At 42.1% G+C, this 17,654-nt stretch overlaps 1 protein-coding gene across 7 annotated transcripts in view; it reads left to right on the top strand.

Annotated features, from left to right (window-relative positions):
- armc6 (armadillo repeat containing 6) overlaps positions 1-17,654 on the top strand; it is a 64,068-nt gene that overhangs the window by 5,660 nt on the left and 40,754 nt on the right. For 5 of the 7 annotated variants that reach the window (XM_069928577.1, XM_069928581.1, XM_069928579.1 and 2 more), the window contains exons 4-8: positions 153-723; positions 3,405-3,550; positions 7,499-7,630; positions 11,325-11,462; positions 11,683-14,488. In XM_069928577.1, the coding sequence (XP_069784678.1) occupies positions 153-723; positions 3,405-3,550; positions 7,499-7,630; positions 11,325-11,462; positions 11,683-11,895 (1,200 nt within the window). In that variant the 3' untranslated portion in view covers positions 11,896-14,488. Of the gene's footprint in view, positions 1-152; positions 724-3,404; positions 3,551-7,498; positions 7,631-11,324; positions 11,463-11,682; positions 14,490-17,654 lie in introns of those variants that run through there. The other 2 variants (XM_069928583.1, XM_069928584.1) reach the window with 2 other exon arrangements.

Genomic DNA, 17,654 nt, shown 5'->3' with positions numbered 1-17,654 from the left:
TAAGATATTCATTTATACTATTGCTGCCATTTTTCTGACTCCTGAGTGTCAAATTTGGTCTGCAAGCTCTATGGGATGTTTATCCTAATGGTCATTCTTTATAAATGTACATTGTTGTTGAGATACCAGGTGATTGATTGTGTATTTTTTAGGCCCTGGATTCCCTTCAGAAAGCCCTGGATCTCTTGGCTCTGGATGAGATGGGGGATCACCTGACTAATTTCACTGAGCAGTGCAGTCTCGACTTTGCTCACCGCCATCTGGCAGCAGAAAAGTCAGCCTATGCCACAGTCCTGTCCTCCTGCAGAGCTCTGATGTCTGATGGGCCTGGCCTGCTGAAGGGAGTGCAGGCCTTAGCTGCCCTGCTGGATGGTCAACCGGACCTCCTTGACTTGGGGGGCAAGCAGCTCCTCCTGGAGATCTTAAAGCAGTACCGGGATCACAGCATCCTGAATGCAGCCACCATCCGTGCCATCCGTTATAGCTGCCTGAAACATGAGCAGAACCGACAAGATCTGGTGCAGTGTGGGGTGCTGCCACTGCTGACGGGAGCCGTTGTGAATCACGGCACCAGTGCTGATGTGGTCAGAGAAGCGGCTTGTGCCTTGCGGGTCATGACTTACGATGATGACATTCGAGTCCCCTTTGGCCACGCCCATGATCACGCTAAGATGATCGTGATGGAGAACGATGGACTCCGGATCATCATTGAAGCTGCAAAAGGTAGGAGCCAGGAGCCTACACTATTAATAATACTGCTTTGTTAATTCAACTTTTGAAGGAGAGGACATTTCAAGAAAGGTTAGAAATGGAATAAAGATCCCACCACACTGTCCCACTAGTTTATCAAATAGAATTGTCACTTATAAAGACTGCTAATATTCTGAAAATTCAGGAAAGAAAACAGACAGACATTGAATAAAAAGAAACTGCTAAGACCCTCCAACTTTAAGGTGATTTAGGAAGGTTGGAGGTGTGGGCTGAGAAATGGCTGATGGAATTTAATACAGATAAGTGTGAGGTGTTACATTTTGGAAAGGCAAATCTAAATAGGTCATATGCATTAAATGGTAGGCTATTGAGATGTGCAGAGCAACAAAGGGATTTAGGAGTGATGGTAAATAGTACCCTCAAGGCTGATACTCAGGTAGATGGTGTGGTGAAGAAGGCATTTGGAATGTTGGCCTTCATAAATCGGAGTATTGAATTCAAGAGTAGGGAGTTTATGATGAAATTGTACAAGGCATTGGTGAGGCCCAATTTGGAGTACTGTGTACAATTTTGGTCACCAAATTATAGGAAAGATATAAACAAAATAGAGAGAGTACAGAGAAGGTTCACGAGAATGTTGACAGGATTTCAAGGTTTGAGTTACAGGGAAAGGTTGTGCAGACTGGGGCTTTTTTCTCTGGAGCGTAGAAGATTGAGGGGGGACTTGATAGAGGTGTTTAAGATTTTAAAAGGGACAGAGAGAGTAAATGTGGATAGGCTTTTTCAATTAAGAGTGGGGGAGATTCAAACTAGAGGACATGCTTTAAGATTGAAGGGGGAAAATTATAAGGGGAACATGAGGGGAAATTTCTTTACGCAAAGGGTGGTGGGGATGTGGAATGCAGACGTGGTTGAGGCGGGATCATTGGTTACATTTAAGGAAAGACTGGATCGTTACATGGATAGGAGGGGGACTAGAGGGGTATAGTCAGTGGGACTAGGAGGGTGGGGATTTGTTACGGCATGGACTAGTAGGGCCGAACTGGCCTGTTCTGTGCTGTGAGTAGTTATATGGTTATTATAAGGGTAAGGACAGGATGGATCAGCTACAGTGTAGAACTCCCTCTGCACTGTTATTCTCACTGCTGAAAAAAGAAAAAGACAAAAGATGGGTTTAGACACAGTAAATCTCTCTACACTGTCCTATTATCTAACCTGTGCTGTAACTGGACAGAAGCAGAGGGATTTAATGAGTCCACTGAGAGGAATTTATATTAATGTACAAAGCATAAGGGTTTCATTTCTAGCAAGTAAACTGCTGACCAGAATAAGATCAATCCCTCTTGCTTGAACTAAATGAGAACATTACAGGAGTTCCCGTCAGCATAATTTTAGAATTGATATGAACTTGATATAATTAGAATTAAGTATGTCAAGACGACAGGGTAGTAGCCTTCAGTACATCTACTCTGGGAATGCTAATGGGGTGCTTAAGAACAATCAAATCATTATAGCCCACGAATCCTTTTGCTCCTTTGTTCACACCAGCACCATGCTGACAATATAGTCACACCCACTCCTCTGCTAGTACTCAGTACTCCTGCAAGTTAATGTTGTCATTTGCCTATCTAGTTCCTTGTCTAAACCCCGACTGTTTCCACTAATTTTGCAGACCGCGAGTTCCAGATCATCTCACTACTATTTGGGGGAAGAAAGGTTTTTGTACCCATCAGCCCACTGTCATTCACTCCATCACTTTAATCTATTTCCCTGATCCTATTGTGCACTTGTATCAATGCTGCTGTCAAACTTTGATCCAAATAGAACAATTCAGCTTCTGAAATTGAACCTCATAGCCAAGATCCCTCACTTTTATTAAACCTTTCCTGCATTCTGCTGCGCTTTCAAATCCTTTCCAAATTCTAGCAGTCAAATATGGATGCTTCACTTGAACTTTATAAAGTTTGAACACAATCTCTCTGTGTTTCAATTTTGTGCATCTATTTATTAAGCTTGGTATTTCATCTTCTTTACCAATTATTCTTTCAACATGTCTTTAACACATTCAGGATTCTTTTCAAGATTATTCATTGTCATAAAATAAAACAGAAAATGCAATATTACACAAAATTTCCTTCCATGGGTCAGTCAAAGAGTCGCCATTAGTATCGCCTGATGTCCCTTACAGTAGGAGAAAGAGAAGCAAAAGAGAGTCCCTTCAGAGTCACTGAGTGTCCATGGATTTGCCTCGAGTGCTCCCGCAGGCTCTACAGTTGCATAGACCCCTAATCTATTCTATCTGTTGGCAACCTCCTAACCCCCGTTCTTGAACCCAAGGCTCTGTAGGAGCCCTTCTTGCCCTCCGCACCCTCTCAAATCCAGGTTCTGATACCATAAGCCAGTCTCCAGTAGCCTATAGCCTGTGATTCATAAATGTAGGGTGTTCTCTTCCTGCACCTCTTTTTTCACTGTTGTCTTTCTTCATTCTATCTTGTAAAATGTCTCACTTAATCCATCTCTGCATTAAATGTTATTGTCTCTTTGCCCATTCTACTAGTCTATCTCGGTCTTATTTTGGAGGCTGTTACTGTGTTTGCCCTACGTAACCTTTGAAACTTAATCTTGCCACCTAGAAGCTATTAATATATATTGAATAAACAGTGTAAACTTTGCAATTATTTTTCTCCATTCAGCTTTCACAGAAAACCCCGCCGTCCTCAGTGAACTGTGCGCCACATTATCACGTCTTGCTGTCAGGAACGAGTTCTGCCAGGACATTGTGGATCTGGGAGGTCTGAATTTCATGATAGCTCTGCTGGCTGACTGCATTGAGCATCGGGTGCGGAACTGCTCCTTCTATTCCAGGTCTACGTTCTGTAGGAAAGCAAAATAAGAGGTGACCTGATAGGAGGTCTCAGAAATAAACAGGGGTTTTATAGGGTATATAAAGAGATGATGTTGTCCAAGGCAGGAGCCTTAATCTTTCAGCAGTCCACTGGTAAATTTACTTCTGAATTTGGGAGCATTTTTAACTTTGAGAATAGTGTGAATGTAGAATTTTCTACTACAGGGATCAACTGGAAAGGGACATGTATTGACATCAAGAGAATGCAGCAGATTCATTAGAATGGTTCCAGAGAAGGAGTTTGTTCTCGAGAATGACAGGAATTTTCACTGAAACGTACAAAATTCTAATAATGTTTAAGAGGCTGAATTCAAGGATGATATTTTTCCTGGCTGAAGAGGAAACTCTAGGTCACAGTCTCAGAATAAGGGTTGAAAGGAGAAGAAATATCTTCATACACAGGATGGTGAATGGATTGTATACTTCTACTGGGGAGGGCTTTTGAGGCTCTCATTCAGTTCATTCATATCAATGGATTTGTAGATGTTACGGGACCCAAGTGATCTGGGGATAGTACAGGAAGCTGGCATTGAGGTAGAAAATCCACCCTACTCTAATATGTTCTAGCATCTCTCACCTGCAATCCTTTTTTGCATTATACAGCTGACAGCATTATATGTGGAAACCATTGGCAGTGCGCATGCATGTCTGTACACTAAAGTGCATGATTACTGTTCTCCTTTCCCAGAACAGTTGCCAGTGCCCCTTGGACCGAAACTCATTTCTCCCACATCCATCTCAGCTGCCCAGAAAATTGGTGTGCATCATTTCGGGAGGTTAGCGCAACGCTTCTTTAGCGATCTGGGTTCAAATACAGTGCTGTCTGCAAGGAAGGTTTCCTTCGGGTGCTCCTGTTTCCTCCCACATTCTAAAGATGTACAGGGTAAAAAGGTTAATTGGTCACATGGGTGTAATTGGGTGTTGTGGACTCGTGGGTCGGAAGGGCCTGTTACCTTGCAGGATCTGTAAATTAGATTAGAGAACATGGTTGAAGAAGTAATGGATTGATGTGGATAGAGAACTGGTTAGCAGAGAGTAATGATAAATAGGTCCTTTTCAGATTGAGAGGCAGTTGCTAGATAGGCACAAGGCTTAGTGTTAGGACTCCAGATATTTACAATATATATTCATGATTGAAATGAAGGAATTTAACATAATATCTAAATTTGCAGATGGCATGAAGCTGGAAGGGAGTGTGCGCTGTGAGGAAGATTCCAAGAGTCTGCAGGGTTGCTTGCACAGATTAGGAGAATGGCCAAATGCAGTCTGATGTAAATAAATGTGAGATTCTTCACTTTGGTGGCAATAGCAAGAAAACAGATTATTATCTGAATGGTGAGAAATTCAGAAGAGGGGAGGTGCAATGAGATACGTGGATCACATTGCATCAGTCAATGAAGATTGATATGCAGGTATAGCAGGCAGTGAAGAAGGCAAATGACATGTTTGTCTTCATTGCAAGAAATTTTATGTTCACAATATACATTAACAATTTGGAGTGTATCATATCTAAGTTTTCTGATGTTATTAAATTGAATGGAAAGACAAGGCTGAGGATGGAGAGCAACCACAGAGAGATATACATGGGTTAAGTGAGGAGAAATGTGTCTGCAGGTGAATGTGATGTTATTCACTTTGGAATATTAGTAGATTAGAGTATTTAAATGATGAAAAATTGCAGCATACTGTTGTGCAGCGAGACTTGTGAATTCTTGTGCAAGAATCACAAAAGTTTGGTTTGTAGGTACAATAGTTAATCAAGAAGGTCATTGGAATGTTGGCCTTCATTGCTAGAGGGATTGAATTTAAGAACAGGAAGTTCTGCAGCAACTGTACATGGTACTGGTGAGGCCGCATGTTGAGTAACGCATGCAGTTCTGGTTTCCTTACTTAAGAAGAGATGTACTTACTTATGAAGTGGTGCAGAGGAGGTTGACTGGGTTGAGTCTGGAGATGAGAGTTTAGCCTATGTGGGGAGATGGAGTGGCCTGGGACAATACTCACTGGAAATCAAAAGAATGAGAATTAAATTATGAAAGGGATAGACAAGACAGAGGGAGAAAAGTTGTTTCCACTGGTAGATAAGAAAAACTAGGAGACATAACCTCAAGATTTGGGGGAGTAGATTTAGAACTGAGGTAGGAGGAACTGCTTTTCCCAGAGAGTGGTGAATTTGTGGAATTCTTTGCCCAAGGAAGCAGTAGAGGCTGCCTCGTTGCATATATTTAAGGCATAGGTAGATAGATTTTTGGATATAAGAGAATTAGGTTACAGGGAAAAGGTTGGTAAGTAGAGATGGCCAAATCAGCCATGATCTCATGAAAGGTGGAGCAGGCGAGATGGCCATATCCTCCTATTTTTAAAGTTTTAAATATAGAAGCAGGGCCCTCTTACTGCAGATGCATAGAGCCTTGCTGAAGCCACACCTTGAGTATTGTGTACAGTTTTGGTCTCCTAATCTGAAAAAGGACATTCTTGCTGTTGAAGGAGTACATTAAAGATTCACCAGACTGACTCCTGGAATGACAGGATTGATATATGAAGAAAGACAAGAGTATGGGGTTTTCTCATTGGAATTTGTAAAAAGGGGAGGGGATCTTAATAAGTTGTAAAATTCTGACAGGTTAGATGCAGGAAGGATGTTCCCAGTGTGCAGTCTAGATCAAGGGGTCACAGTCTAAGGATAAAGGGGTTAGGAGTGAGATGAGGAGAAACTCTTTCACAGAACTCTGCCACAGAAAGTAATTGAGGCTAGTTCATCAGATGTATTCATCAGAGAAAGAAAAAAAAAAAAAAAAAAAAAAAATGTATTCGTCAGAGAATGTATTCATAAGAATGTAACCTTTTCAATGAAAGGGATCAAGATATGTGGAGAGAAAACAGGAATAGGGGTCTGGGGTCATGTGATTTGCATCATCGTATTGAATAGTGGAACAAGATTGAAGAGCTGAATGACCTATTTTCTATGAAATTTTTATTCACTAATTTCTTGCCCTGTGCCAACTTTCTAGCTCAGGTCATTTTTCATATCTATTCTGCTTTATCATTTGAATCATGACCTTAAGATATAGGAGCAGATGTAGGCCAATCAGCCCATCGAGTCTGCTTAGCCCATAAAGTCCACTCTGCTATTCCCTCATGATCTGATCCATTCTCCCACTCCCCTGCTTTCTCCCATAATCAATCTGTCATAAACACACCTAATGACTTGGCCTTCAAGTTGTAGTTTCAAGCTGCCACAAGGAATCAATTGAATTGAAATATTGAATTGACTTTCTGGCATGTAATGGAGTAATTTGATTAATCCTTCTTGCAATAGTTTTCTCTTTAGTGAATTCAATTGGATTGAAAGTTTGGTTGAAAGTAAGGGATTTAATGAAGACCTTGTGAAAGTCAGGGGAAGCAGTAAAAAAGGCTTTTTGTAGAGTGTGAATGTGGAGATCTGGCAGCTGGAAAGATCCTTAGATGTTAGGAGTAAGAGGAAAGGAAAGGTGGCTCGGCACTGTCTGCTGGAGTGGAGAAGGAAGATTTGGAGATCAAGAATTAGAAGTTAGCCCTTTGAGGAAAAAGACCCAAGTGGTGGGCCGTGCGTGTGAAATAAAAGGTCAGTCACTTTTCAGGACCTCCAGGACGAGTGCACTGACAACAGCTGACACTGAATTACCTAGGGGAATGTTGAACCCATGGTCCTGTGGAGGGCGGCACCAGGGCTTGTGCAGCCTATGCTGGCATCTGTGAAGTTGGTAACTCAACTGCTCCCACATTGTAATTGTGCAATGTCCCTGTCATTATGTAACTTGCACCACTGCTCATTGGTTCGTGTGTATCTTTGTTGCAGGAATATTTATGACTTATCCTTCACCCTGTTTCCTCAAATTGCAGGAACTGGTGAAGCAAGTGCTGGGTGCATTTCGAGCTATTGCAGGTAATGATGAGGTAAAAGATGCGATCATCAGTGCTGGTGGAACAGACCTGGTTGTGTTAGCAATGAACCGTCACATGGGAAGCCCACAGGTACAGAGCATTCAAGATGAAAGTTGGGGGGGGTGCAGTGGGGGAAGGGAGCTGAGCTCTTCTCAACTATTATGAGGTTTTATGGAGGAAAGGGGGGGAATTGATTCACATCCTTGCGGGCATTCAGAATCATTCAAATCTCTCAGTGCAAGTTTTCGGTGATGAACTGTTGCATGATCTGACTCAAGGTCGTAGTCCTGGCCCATGTTGCTGAGGTGACGTGGATTCACTTTTATTGTCTTTCAAAGGTGTTAAAACAAAGAATTATTAACTCTTAATTTTACTGCTCTTTCATGACGGTGTTTCTCTTTAGTTATTTTGTTTCACAAGCTTGCCTTCTGTAAACACTGGGTGGCAGTAAGGAGTCGTGCATCAATTCCCTCCTCATTCTTTAGTGTAATTATCAGAATGATAATGAAGCGTTCAACTTTTAAAAAAATTAAAATGCGTTTTTGAAGGTGAAAATTCATAGGACTTTATAGTTCCACTCCAGACTCCGAAAACTCATCCCTGACTTATCTGTATAAAGTTTCTTCATGGACTATGTCTTGATTTTCATACAGGAGCTGCTGAAACAGGTGCAGCATTGAATGAATTAACACTGAGAGATCAGTCTACATGTTGGCAATTTTGAATTTGGCTTGTTTGATCGCATAATGAGGCTGCCACATTGAATCAGTTCAACTGACCTAAAAATGTTTCGCCACTTGTGTTCGTTTGTACTCCGCATCTGACGGCTCTCTTCGTTTTTACCCCTCCATGTAAACTTGCGCTAAAGCAGAGACCAACTCAGATGATGTGCCTGTGTAATACGTTTGCTAACAAAGGCAATGTTTTAGCAACTTTCCTTCCTTACTTTCTCAGGACCCAGCCGCCCCTTTCACCTCTCGGTTAATTCTCACATCGGTCTCCCACTTTCTGTTTGAGACAATATTGCATTAAGCCGCAGCCATCATTGTGCTTTTGATCGCTCTGCTATTGCCCAGCATTCTCTTCCTCTGGGAACAATGCTTCATCCTGCCTGCTGGAGCCGAGACATTCAGGCTCCACAAAATCCACTTGCACTCAGTGATTATTCCCAGGTTCGACAGCTGTTTGCTACAAGGGGAAGACTTCACTATTCTATCCAGAAACTTGATGTTTCTTTCTTGACTGCCCTACAAATGGACTAACAATTAGGGATTTGATGTTGTGTCTTATCCAGTTTTATGAATTCTTTTTCCATAATAATAATAATAAGCTCCCATAGGAACTTTCCCAAGATTACGTGTTAATGCTGGAGTAGTATTTCATAGTTCTTGTAATCTCCACTACTACCGACTTCCTTGGTAATTCCAGAATGATTCTCAAATTAATCCATCTTTCCTTTGATGAATTAAAACATCAGTTAATAACTCTGGACAACATTTTTTTTTCCAAAGGGTTTGCTTCCTGGAAAAAAAAATTAAGGATTATGGTGGACAACTTCAAAGTGAAAACAGAAATAATGTCAGATCTGCTGTATCACATAGTGTGATAGTACAGATCTATCACCAATGTATATAGTGTATATAGTTACAGTATCTAGACTGTGCTTACAGCGATTGGCTGAGAGCTTAGCCACGCCTACTGTCTGGGCCTTAAAGGGTTGTGTCCCTAGCCAGGTCGGATCATTCCGGACTGGTCGGCCACCTGTGAAGAGCTCCTGTCTTTTGCTAATAAAAGCCTTGGTTTGGATCAACAAGTCTTTGATTCTTTCGACGAGCTCTACACATAGGAAGTTGGAGAAATGTTAGTCCAACAATAGTCAATTAGCACTGGTGGATTCCAATTGCCCTGATACTGCTTTTCCATGGTTGCAATGTCCTGGTGAAACCTTTCACCTTGTTCATCACTGACTGCACCAAGATCAGCAGGGAATAAGTCAAAGTGCGAGTGAAGAAAATGAATTTTCAATGAGATGTTGCACTTCATAGTTTGCTAGAAATAGTCCGGATTGGAAACAGCACCTCCGGGGCTGCGTGCTTAGTCCACAGCTGTTCACTCTGCAGATCCACGATTGTGCAGCTCGAACCACACCATCAAGTTCACTGGCGATGCAACAGTGGTGGGCCTTATCAGTAAAGCAGCATACAGAGACAAAGTGCAGACACGAACGAACTGGTGCAGAGCAAACAACCTGTATTTAAAGGTTTAAAAAAAAAAACAAAAGAGATGGTTGTCGATTTCAGGAGGGCCCGGGGAGATAACACTCCACTGACCATTGACAGCTGTAATGTGTATCAAGTTCCTTGATGTTCACCTGGTGGAAAACCTCACATGGTCCCTTAACACCAGCTCCATAGCCAAGAAAGCCCAGTAGCGCCTCTACTTCCTGCCAAGGCTGAGGAAAGTTCATCTCCCACCCTCCATCCTCACTACATTCTACAGAGGATGTATTGAGAGCATCCTATGCAATTGTACCACCTCAGACCGCAAGACCCTGCAGAGGACAGTGAAGTCAATGGAAAAGACCATTGGGGAACTTCTTCCTAGCATAGTTGACATCTATTACACTCGATGCCAGCGGAAAACAATAAACATTGTGAAAGACTCCACACATCCCGCATATAAACTGTTCTGTCATCTGGCAGGAGGTACTGAAGCACTCGGGCTCTTATGTCAAGAGTGGGAAGCAGCTTTTTCCCCTAAGCCATCAGGCTCCTGAACTCCCAGTACAAATGTGCATAGTGCGCCGTGGATTATCAATGTGAAAGTCTTAATACCATAATATTTTAATGTGTTAACTACTTTCCTAACTTGTATCTTTGTAAATATCCTCCGTGATCCTGGAGAAACTCTATCTTGTCCTACTATGTGAATATGGTATGAACGATAAATAAAGTTGACTCAACTTTAAATATGACAGGAAATCACAAAAATAGGTTACATCTAAAAACACGGTACGTGATAGGAAAATTAAGGAATAATTACTGGGAAAATGGAATTGCTTGCTTTGGAATGAGCTGATTCCCCTACATCATCTAAAAATATGGGATGACTTTAGTTGTAATCCATTCTGAAGGTATTGTGACTTCAAAAATTATATTTTTGAATATGCCTGACAATTAAAGCCGACATTTCCTCAGAGGCCAAAGGAAATCTGGCATGTCAAATGCATCCCCCAAGTTCTCCAGGGTGCATCACTGTGTGGAACAGGAACTGCAACACCCAAGACCCGCAAGAAACCACAGAGGGTTGTGAATGTGGCTCAGAACATCACACCTCCCTCCCACCCACCCCCCCCCCCCCCCCACCCACCTCTCCATCGACTCCATGTATAGCTCCCACTGCATTGGAAGTGCAGCAAATGTATTAAGCCTCCTCTCACCCCGCCACACTTTCTTCATTCCCCCCTCCCGTCAGGAAGAAGTCTCTTGAGCATGAGATTATGGACTACCAGATTCAAGAACAGTTATCAGACACCTGAATCAACCTCAAAATAGTAATTTGTTTCCTTTACTCTGTACCAACTGATCTCTCTCTGTAACTGTACTGTGTCTTTCTTGTTGCACTGTGTACAAGATATCTAACAAAATGTCTGCTCACAATGCTACTTCAATTACTACATCTTCTGTACCTGTGACAATAAACTTGAACTTGGGAACTGCTGCCCCAAATGGGTGGCAGGGAGAGGTCGAAGACTTGCCACTTACCCTTTTCTCTGCCGGTCCAGATCTGTGAGCAGGCCTGTGCTGCCCTGGGGATGTTTGCCCTGCGTAAGCCAGAAAACTGTCGGGTGATTATGGAAGGTGGTGGGGCACTGATGGCACTGCAGGCAATGAAGTCTCACCCGGCTGAGGTGAATGTGCAGGTAAGCTGGTTGGATGTAGAGGGGAGGTAAACAAAGAGGGAAGAGAAGTAATTAGGAGGGAGATTAAGGGAAGGACTATAGGGACAAAATGGCAGTGGGATATCAGTGTTGGGTGATGGAGAGGAGGGAACTATTGAATGGATAGACTCAAGGAGAGGTTGAATTTGAGAAGGAGCCCACTGCTGAACCTCTGAACGGTCCTGACCTCTTCTATTTGCAGAAGCAGGCCTGCGGCCTTCTCCGTAACCTGGTGGCACGGAACCCTGACTTTTCGCAGTTAATCCTTGAGATGGGAGGAGAGGTGCTGATACGACAGGCTAAGGACACGCACCAGGACTGTGACGATCTGGCAAAGGCTGCTCTGAGAGACCTTGGCTGCAAAGTGGAGTTTCAGGAGCTCTGGACTGGACAGAAAGGTGGGATCTCCCGTTAACATGTTCGGGGGGTCACATTTGAATAAGGCCTGACAGTAACAAGCTTGGATGCATGTTGATGGTTTTCCAACCTTTTACTTCTTGATGGCCATCTGGGGATTGTGGAGATGATTGGTTTGTTACAGTGAGTTAAAGTTTAACCAACTACTACTTCTGTACCTTGGACTTCAGTGAATGGGGAAAAAAGATGCTGCTAGACTGGACAAGGTGCTAATTCACTCAGCGACTTTCCATCAAATTAGCATGCCTGGAAGTTGTATCGGTGTGGCAGGTAGTATATATCAGGACATTGCATTGTTTTACAATGCAAGTTCTGTTTTTCACAGAGCTTTAAATACAGTGTTGACTTGAAATGTTTCAAGATGATGTCTTTCTCTCTGTGGATATTAAAGCCTTGAACAGCACTCTTGGAGCCCCTATCTTGCAGGTGGCTGACACATGCCACTTTGCAGATTTTAGTCTCTCTTCTTCCCTCCAACCCTGTCCTCTCTCTGCCTGCTCCAAGCTCATTAGTAGGCAGAAAAAACCCTGACATTAAAGGTTCAAAGTAGTGTTCCTTTGACATCTGTCTTTTGTTTTGTAAAACATTTCTTTCGTGTATGATGAATGTTCAGCAAATGTTTTGTGGATATTAATATATATAATGTGGTGATTGTGTTGTTGGTTAACAATGTCAATTAGTCTGGGCTGATCATGATTCCCATCTACACTAATCTCATTTTCCAGTATTAGACCCCATGTGCATCTCTTATTTGCCAATCCAAAAATCTGTCCAAATGCCTTTCATCCATTGCATTTGTATCTGCCTCTACTACAGCCACCAATTGCTGAAAAATTTGCCCCTCAGATCTAATTTAAATTTCACCTTAAACTTATGCTCTTTAGTTTTAGGATCTCCACCTCAGGGTGGGAGCGGGTGGTGTGAATAATCTGACCATCCACCCTACCTATGCCCCTCATAGTTTTCTCAACCCGCAGCTCTTACTTTCCAGTCAGATCAAAGCACTGTATCCAAACTCTCCTTGTAGTAAAAGTGCTCCATTCCAGGCAATATCCAAGTGAATTTCTTCAGGGTGAGAACTTTTCCTGATGGTCATGTACGTGAATAATGTGGAAGTGGGAGGCACAAGTTTGTGGATGACACGAAGATTCATGGATAGTGTGAAGTGGTTGGAGGTTGATATAATCAGGCGAGTTAAGATGCTGGAAAGAGATGGTGTTGAGAGAAATTGTTACTTTGGGTAGGAGCAGTGCAGTTCAGGATCAAGGCATACAGATGATTATATTAAAGGGCAGTGGAAGTAGAACCAATTCCATGCCACCAATCAAAAACTCAATCCCATTTGATTCTCCCTACATTCCCACCAACTGCCCACAAAATTTTCCACTCATCTACACTCCAGAATCAATTCACCTTCCAGTATTTTGGGGAATCTGAAGAAACCCATGCAGAGAATATTCAAACACCACACATCAGGCCCGAGCTCAGACTGAACCAAAGTCATTGAAGCTGTCAGGCAGCGACTCCACTCTCCTGGAAAATTGCTTACTTTGAGATAAAGTGGGTGAAGGTTTAAAGTTGTGAAGCTATGATGGGAGTTAAAAGTAGTAAAAATCAGTCTGGGATCTCTGATTGGGTTTGCAGGACATCACAGAGTTAGAAATAAATAAGGCGCAGAAAGTGATCGGTCAGTCTTTTATGTCCTTGCTAGTTGAGAAGGAGCTTTTCAGCTTGGACTCACTCCCCACATCTTCACTTGGGTTGCAGCACATCGATGGCTCAATCATGATGAGGTTCTGTCTTTTCATTTCACACTCTCCATGAATGTTCATGACATCCATAAACTTACTTCCACATCTGGCTGAGGATTCTAGATCCACACCTCCAAATATTGTGAGAGTCAGATAAAGGTATTATTATGATCACATACATTATTATAATAGGCTAATGAGTAAAAACACAATTCTGGAGAAATTCAGCGGGTCAAGCAGTGCAGTTGATAGAGGAAAGATCAAGAAACATAATTGTTTCAGGCTTGAGCCCCTCATCAAGGTATGAGCAAAACGTAGGCAGGATCCTGAACTCGGGCACCTGCCTCCATTTTGTTCATAGTGAGCAGGAACGTCCACGCTCTCACTGTTTGATGCTAGTCAGGTGTATTTTTCAATTGTTCATCAAAAGTGCATCTTCATTACTTGTTGTACCAAAGTTAAAGTGTCATCGACATCTTTTTGTCAAAAGTAAATTATGGTTCAAACTGCTACCTGTTATCACGTGCACACTTGATGGATCAGGCAACCTCACCCATCCTATTAACAGCAAACAGTTGTACTGGTGCATTATAATTTGTACAATATAATTAGTACATTAATGGGGTTAAAATACACATTGTGTATCACATTATGGACAACCAGAAGCTCTGGAGGTAGAAGCGTGAACACATTGATTTCATAATGCTGGAACACCTCAAGGGAGGGACCAAATAACCCGACTGTTCCTGCGGCATTTTTCAACTGTCTTTACTCTTGTTTCTCTTCAAAGGACAAAGCAGGGTAACAGATCATCTGATTGCACTAAAAATAGGCATGGATATTCAAGGAAGATGTATAACTATAACATCGTCCCATGTGTTTGCACTTTGTTCATAAGCTGTAAATATAATTGCAAGCTAAAGTCCATCTGACTCGTTGGCTGAGGTGGGTGGAGGATAGCGTTAGACTTGAATGAAAACACATGGATAGCCTTTGGTCTTCAAGGAGGTTTCTTTCTCCTCTTCAAGGAGGTTTCTTTCTTTCCAGGGTGTTGTTAGACAGGCAGTCATGACATCGACTCCGAAAGACTACTGAGATTGAAGGTCACATGAAAGCTTAAGTTAAGAGCAGAGTAGGTATTTGACAAGGTGACTCAGCACAAAATACTGAGGTGATATTGGAGGTAATTTGCTGGATAGTTGTGATAGTTGGAAGTCTAGCCCGAAGACCTGAAGAGGCTTCTGTTCTGGGAATCTCCTGTATACAGGAATGTGCAGGTCAGTGCTGACTCTTCATTGACTTTCTTTGAGATTTGAAGATTAAATGATGAGAGGATGTCACTGGTTAAAAGAAGCTGTCTTCTGGAGTAAGGTCAGATTCTCTTCTTGGCTGCTGGGAGTCAATGTGGGTGGGGTGGGGTTGGTGGTTGGTAGGCCATACAGCATTTTTGATGAGTTAATGCTTTGGGTTTTCATCAAAACTCATGGAAATTCTCCAGAACAAGATTCTCCATGCCGACTTTCTTCCCTCAGTCTCTGTCCTCTGGTTTGTGATTATCCAGACATAAGAAGCAGTATTTCAATATTCAGCCTTTCATTCCTTTCAGAAGTTTAGATGCCTCAGAGGTCTCTGCTAATTCATCAAGTTTCCAGAGCATATGGAGATATGGAGCAAAGGTTGGCAAATGGAGATGAGTCAGATCTAAATTAGTTGTGAAGCAGGTCTGAGCAACAAAACAGCTTCCAGCTGTTTGGAGTTAAGCAGGAAAGTCTACAGACACTGTGATTGGAACTCGCTCTTCATCTACCATTTCCAAATCATGCCATCTGTTTGTCTACAAACCATGAAACTTCATTGTTCTTGTGGTTCCTGTCTCTGCTTTCCTCCCAATGCGTCGAAGACTGAATTCAAACACCACTTTTTTGGAGATTTGTTGTCCAACTGATTGTGGCAAGAGCAGATGACACTAAGGCACTGGTTCCACAGTGCTTGAGCTGTATGACACAACAGCTGACAAATATAATATTACATCAAGGAATAATTGCAAATACTTAGTATTGAATGTCCTTGAGCAGTAGTTGAGATGCATGTCTCAATAAGGTGGCCAACAGCCTATTTCCTGAGCAATGTAACAGAAAAAAGCCCTCCCCTCTTTCAATGACATAGCACAACAGCTGAACTCGGTGCCCAGAATAAACAGAAGATTCAAATCAATCAGAATTCCTGCTGCCGATCATTCCCCATTTAGCCAGCGTAGGAATTGCTGAATTAAAGGAGAAGATGAGCCTTTGTGTATCCTTGTCAGAGTAAGGCAGTTTGGAAATCTATCCCTAATTAATTAGCAGACACCGCGAACATTCACCCCCTCTATCAGTGGTGGTCTGTGGTCACAGTGTTGGTCATACACAGATGCACTGCAGTTGGTCCTCATAATGTTATCACCCAACCTGTGACCTCTAAACCTAGAGGACAAGGAGCAGCAGCACCTGCAAAACCTTTTGTTTTGAAATTTTATTTATAATTTTACAGAATCTTATTTTACAAACATTATAGGGGAATCAATTCTCTTTTACAGTTCATTTTGCATCAAGTCTACTTTTTTTCTACTCTCTCCCTTCCTACCCCCTTCAGCCTCCCTCCTACCCCAACATTATCAAAGACAAATATATATTAATTACTAATAATAACAATACAAAAACATTTATATAAAAAAAAGGGGGGGATGCCGGCCAGGCCTCCACATTTATCTCCTTCTCTACATTTCAGGACTTGTGCGAGCCTATTGTCCACTGTTTCATTTTGAGAGAGGCCTTGCAAGATTGCTCACACTTGCATTTCAATATATCGCAAGTTTGGCTGCCACACCTTAATGAATGTGTCTATCTCCCTCTTAAAGATAGACAATACAGCTCCGCACCTCCACGTTCCATCGTTTTGTGCTTAGTTGGGAGTCAGATTTCCAGGTAACTGTTATGCATTTCCTGGCCACCACCAAGGCAACTTTTACAAATTGAATTTGGTGTTTGGACAGCCTCGGACCCACGTCCACAATATCTTCCAACAGGAACAGTGCTGGATTCTGTGGATATTCCATCCCTGTAATTTTTTTTCCCAAATTGTCCCCTAACTCTACCCAAAAGGGTCTCACCTTGGCACATAGCTAGATTGAGTGCACAAAGGTTTCTGTCTCTATGCCACATCTAAAGCACAATTCTGAGATTTCTGGTTTTACCTTGTGTGATTTTTTGCGGCATAAGATACAGCTGGTGCAAGAAATTGTATTGCACCTGCCTATATCTGGCATTAATGACTGCTGTCATGCTATCCCAACATAGGTCAGACTAACATTGTTCACGTATTGTTGTTCCCAAATCTGATTCCCATCTTTGCCTCAATTTATGGAGACTCAGTTTCAGGCCCTCATTTTGGAACAGGAGAGATGAATTTATGTGTGATTCCCTTTCGAATAAGAGCCTCCATGTCACTACACAGTGGCAGGTCCATAAATGGGCCTAATTTGTTCCTCAGAAAAGATCTTAATTGAAGATGGCAGAAGAAGGTCTTATTTGATAAATCAAATTTGTTTTTTAATTGATTGAATGACATGAGCTGCCCCTTTTCATAACAGTCCTTGATATACCGGATCCCTTTCTGGCACCAGGTGTCCAGGATCTTGTTACCCATGGTCATAGGAATTAAATTATTCTGGGTTTGGGGTATTTTAGGGGACAACCCTACTTTTGACCCAATAATCTGGTTTATCTTTTGCCAGATTTGAATTGTGTGCTTTAGTATAGGCCTCTATTTGTTTGGATTATTGATTTAGTATCCCATTTATATATAACTTCTCCTGCTATCTTCTCCCCTACCATGTTTAGACCAATTTGTGACCGGTGGTATACCGTCCCCCTCAAAGAATGAGGCAATAAACCTCAATTGGGCCACCCAATAGTATTTTTTGAACTTTGGGAGCCTCATTCCTCCCAGACTATAATCTCAAGTCAAT

This window comes from Narcine bancroftii, chromosome 3 (genome assembly GCF_036971445.1).
Source record: "Narcine bancroftii isolate sNarBan1 chromosome 3, sNarBan1.hap1, whole genome shotgun sequence".
Taxonomy (NCBI): Eukaryota; Metazoa; Chordata; class Chondrichthyes; order Torpediniformes; family Narcinidae; genus Narcine; species Narcine bancroftii.
This window is presented reverse-complemented; position numbering and strand designations above follow the sequence as displayed.